This window comes from Pinus tabuliformis, chromosome 1_2, assembly GCF_031772625.1.
Source record: "Pinus tabuliformis cultivar Carrire ecotype Pingquan chromosome 1_2, CPIR1, whole genome shotgun sequence".
In the NCBI taxonomy this organism is placed as follows: Eukaryota; Viridiplantae; Streptophyta; class Pinopsida; order Pinales; family Pinaceae; genus Pinus; species Pinus tabuliformis.
The window spans coordinates 1,356,524,907-1,356,529,537 of record NC_142298.1 but is presented as its reverse complement, the minus strand read 5'-3'; the positions used below and the strand labels follow the sequence as shown (position 1 = coordinate 1,356,529,537).

The 4,631-nt window shown below is 46.4% G+C and overlaps 1 protein-coding gene across 1 annotated transcript; it reads right to left on the bottom strand.

Annotated features, from left to right (window-relative positions):
- Window positions 1–1,787: 1,787 nt before the first annotated feature.
- Window positions 1,788–3,623, bottom strand: LOC149211263 (uncharacterized). Its single transcript, XM_089399234.1, has one exon. It carries the CDS (start codon window positions 3,621–3,623, stop codon window positions 1,788–1,790), a length of 1,836 nt encoding a protein of 611 aa, XP_089255360.1.
- Window positions 3,624–4,631: the final 1,008 nt, after the last annotated feature.

Here is a 4,631-nt window from a genome sequence, read left to right as displayed (position 1 = left end):
GTTTGGGGCTTCGGGTTTCGGGTTTCGGGTTTCGGGTTTGGGGTTTGGGGTTTGGGGTCCAGGGTCCAGGGTTGAGGGTTTAGGGTTTAGGGTTTAGGGTTTAGGGGTTTAGGGTTTAGGGTTTAGGGTTTAGGGTTTAGGGTTTAAGGGTTTAGGGTTAAGGGTTAAGGGTTAAGGGTTAAGGGTTAAGGGTTAAGGGTTAAGGGTTTAGGGTTTTAGGGTTTTAGGGTTTAGGGTTTAGGGTTTAGGGTTTAGGGTTTAGGGTTTGGGGTTTAGGGTTTGGGTTTAGGGTTTGGGTTTAGGGTTTAGGGTTAGGGTTTAGGGTTTAGGGTTTAGGGTTTAGGGTTTAGGGTTTAGGGTTTAGGGTTTAGGGTTTAGGGTTTAGGGTTTAGGGTTTAGGGTTTAGGGTTTAGGGTTTAGGGTTTAGGGTTTAGGGTTTAGGGTTTAGGGTTTAGGGTTTAAGGGTTTAAGGGTTTAAGGGTTTAGGGTTAAGGGTTATAGGGTTTTAGGGTTTTAGGGTTTTAGGGTTTTAGGGTTTAGGGTTTAGGGTTTAGGGTTTTAGGGTTTAGGGTTTAGGGTTTAGGGTTTAGGGTTTAGGGTTAGGGTTAGGGTTTAGGGTTTAGGGTTAGGGTTAGGGGTTAGGGGTTAGGGGTTAGGGTTTAGGGTTTAGGGTTTAGGGTTTAGGGTTTAGGGTTTAGGGTTTTAGGGTTTTAGGGTTTTAGGGTTTAGGGTTTAGGGTTTAGGGTTTAGGGTTAGGGTTTAGGGTTTAGGGTTTAGGGTTAGGTTAGGGTTTAGGGTTAGGGTTTAGGGTTTAGGGTTTAGGGTTTAGGGTTTAGGGTTTAGGGTTTAGGGTTTAGGGTTAAGGGTTTAAGGGTTTAAGGGTTTAGGGTTTTAGGGTTTTAGGGTTTAGGGTTTAGGGTTTAGGGTTTAGGGTTTAGGGTTTAGGGTTTAGGGTTTAGGGGTTTAGGGTTTAGGGTTTAGGGGTTTAGGGTTTAGGGGTTTAGGGTTTAGGGTTAGGGGTTTAGGGTTTAGGGTTTAGGGTTTAGGGTTTAGGGTTTAGGGTTTAGGGTTTAGGGTTTAAAGCAGAAAAGAGAGTAAGGCGGAAACCGTAACGAAAGTACACCCAAAGAAAACCGAGACAGATACGTGACTTTGCAGATACGCGAAAAACCCTGAAAAAACAGATACGCGACTTTGCAGTGTCTGACTAGCGTATACACGCGACTTTGCAGAGACAAACTCGCGTATACGCAGATACGTAACTTGGATCTGAGATTTAGCAGAAAGGATAGTAAGGCGGAAGCCGTAACGAAAAGACGCCCAAAGATAACCGAGACAGATGAACCGATACAAGATAAACTGAAAAATAAAAAATGCTTAAGGACAAGCGATTATGCAAAATACATAAGTAGAACAGAAACTTTGTATTAACATCAAACTAGTTTCGTCCTCAATGGGACTCATCAGTGATACAAAGAGAATGAGCTACTTGCTGTCCTTATATAGCAAAAGCGGACAGGGCAAGTGCATGTACATGGAATTTTTTAATAATTTTTTAATATTAAAATATTTAAAAATATTTTAAATATTAAAAATATGAATAAACAGATACGCGACTTCGCAGAGTCGGACTAGCGTATACACGCGACTTTGCAGTGACTAACTCGCGTATACGCAGATACGTAACAAGTAGCTAAAAAATAGCTAAAAAATAGCTCTGCTCATGCAAAAAATCTGAAAAATCATGTACTGCTCCTGGAAGAAGAATGCACTGCTCCTGTAGAAAATCAAGGCCGGGGGTCGGAACTGCTCATGTAAAAAGTGCCGATCTTGCGCGGATTCCGCCAACAAATCAAGGGCCTGGGAATATGCTGAAGCAAAGGGTGACGCTGGAATTCTCCATGCAGTTTAGGGTTTAGGGAACCCCCAAGGTTCAAAGCACGAGTGGCTTCACAATAGTCCAGCTTCAACACCAAGGGGGCCCTTTTGAGGCCAAGAGAGTGAAGAGGACCTCGCGCATAGACCCGCTGCAATAGAGCAACCCTTTGATCCCAATGGACCTTGGCAAAACATGCCTGGAGGAAATCCGGTGGATAGCCCCTCGACCGAAGCCTGCTGTAGAAAGCCCGTCTGAGTTCAAGGAAACCCGGCTCGGTGCTCTCTCGAAGAAGATATCTCTGCAGCTCATTAACCACGAATGCAACTTTCTGGTGTTTGGGGTGCCAGGAAGTAAATGGAATATACTGGTATGCATTCAGTGGTTTCTGGAAGCATCTGGTGGAAAGCTTTCCAGAGGTGTGAAAGTCATCACCTTTGAAAAGCACTATGTCCAGAATGTTGATGCTGGATGATGAAATGCAAGAAGTAATGCGGATGTGCTCAGGATAAATGGACTGGTAGCAATCCAAGAATTGGACCAATCTCTCTCTGGAGCCATTCCAGACCATGCAACCATCATCAATAAACCGTCTGAAAAGCTGAATCTCTGGAGCAGGAAATCTACGGAAGACTTCTTGCTCGAGATGGCAAAGGAAGAGACAAGCATATACAACAGCAAAATTGCTGCCCATGGCAGTGCCTCTAATCTGCCGGTAAAAAGAGCCATCAAACTGCAAAAAATGCCACTTGAGCACCAACTCAGCTGCACTGACAAGAAAATCCACGTCCTCTGGAGTGAAGAGATCAGCAGTACTATGCTCAATCATATCCCGTAAGGCATGCAAGCCTTCCTGAGTAGGAATACTAGGATAGAGGGACTCTACATCAAAAGTAACAAGAAATGAATCGGGAGCAAAACGCTTGGATTCAATATCCTGCAGTAAAGAGAGAGAGTCTGGGAGATGGTTGGGCTGAGCCAACAAAGTACCAAGAAGTTTATAATGCAAGAATTTGGAGAGAGGCTCCAGCATAAACCCATTGTAAGCACAGATAGGCCTACCGACAGGAGGGTTTTTGTGGATCTTCCAAATAAAGTAAAGCCTGCAAGCTTTGGCATCTTGCGGCTTGACTTGCATTATATACTCCCACTGCTGAACTGAGAGAAGGTTGCGATATCTTGCTCGAAGCTGCCTGAGAGACCTGCTGATGGCCAACCACGGAACCGATGCATACTGCCTGTAGACATTGAGATCAGCTAGTTGCCTATGGGCTTCGGCAACATAGTTTTCTCTGTCAAGAACCACAATCCCCAAGTTCTTGTCTGCTGGTTTGATCACAATGGGGAGTCGGCGAAGACTCTTTAATGCAAGCAATTGGGATCTAGCAAAACTGGGTCTGGGGGTAAACTGGACGGAGGCAATGCGGGTTTGAAGGATGGAAAGGCCAAGCTGAAGGGCACGATTAAGATCAGGGTCATTAATCGGCGGTTCCCAGGTAGGGTTTGGCAGGCGGAAAGGATTATAGGTATCATCATCAGAAGAAAGACGAAAAAATCTTCTGAGGCGGCAAAGACGGGAAAAATAAGCAAATTCTTTAAGAATGTCATCAATGGCCATGGGCGGAGGCCGGGGGATGTATTTGTGCCCTAGGCCCAATAATTTGGTTTGGCTGAAGGAAAGAGAGACGGAAGAGAGATTGTGAATAGCAAGATTGCTGATTCGACGATCAATCTGAGAAGGGGTCATTTTTCCAATCAGGTAAACTAAATAAGAGGAGGGGCTAATGGAGGGCAACCAATACAGATGACGGGATTTGCTTACATTAAAGGAGTCTTGCCTTTCCCTTTGAATCCGGCAGGGATTTGATGAACACCTTGCCCATGTGGAGCAAATGGGGCAGCCTCCGGATTCAAACCAGTGTTCTGGGAAGGCTGGTTTGGAATGGAGGCCGACTGTCCAGCAACAGATCTGGTGGAGCGGTTTCGTCGGCGGAAACGCCCCCTGCCCATCCCGTTTTTTGGCCGGGATTGCTGATCTAGGGCACCCTGCTGCTGCTGCTGCCTCTGAGGCTGCCTGCGCAGTTGCTCAGGCTCACTGCGCAGTTGCTGGGGCTGCCTGCGCAGAGGCCTCTGTTGACTGCGCAGAGGCTGCTGCTGCTGCTGCGGGGGCCGGTTCTGCTGCTGACGCTGCTGGGGCTGCCTCTGCTGCTGTTGCTGGGGCTGTCTACGCTGCTGCTGCTGCTGGGGTTTCTGCCGAGAATGTTGCTGGGGCTGCTGCTGGGGTGAAGCATCAAAGAGAGAAGCAAGATGATCAATTTTCTGTTGCTGGGCTTGGAGAGATTTTGCAATTTCTCTTCGAACCAAAACAGAAATGGCTTCCTCACGAGGAATATCATTAGCTTGCTTAGCTGCTTCTTCCCGAGCGGAATTTCTGGCAGCTTGGGCAGCATCTCTGGCAGAACGACGAAGAACAAGCTCGGTTTTGAAATCATTGACTTGTCGACTGTAAGTGGACAAGGCAAGTGAACACCAATGGGCAGCAACAAGACTGCCATCAACAGGACCGGTGGAACTAGTAAACTCCATGTCTTCGAAAGGAAGAGCAAGCTGGAGAAGCTTATCTTTAAAATCTGAAACAAGATTAGAAACCCTAGTTCCATTTTGCTCCACAATAGATTGCTCATGCCGTAAGTAGAGTTCATGGCAATCTCTTCGATATCTGGCAGTAAGAGCTTCGAGACCACCTTTGAGGGCA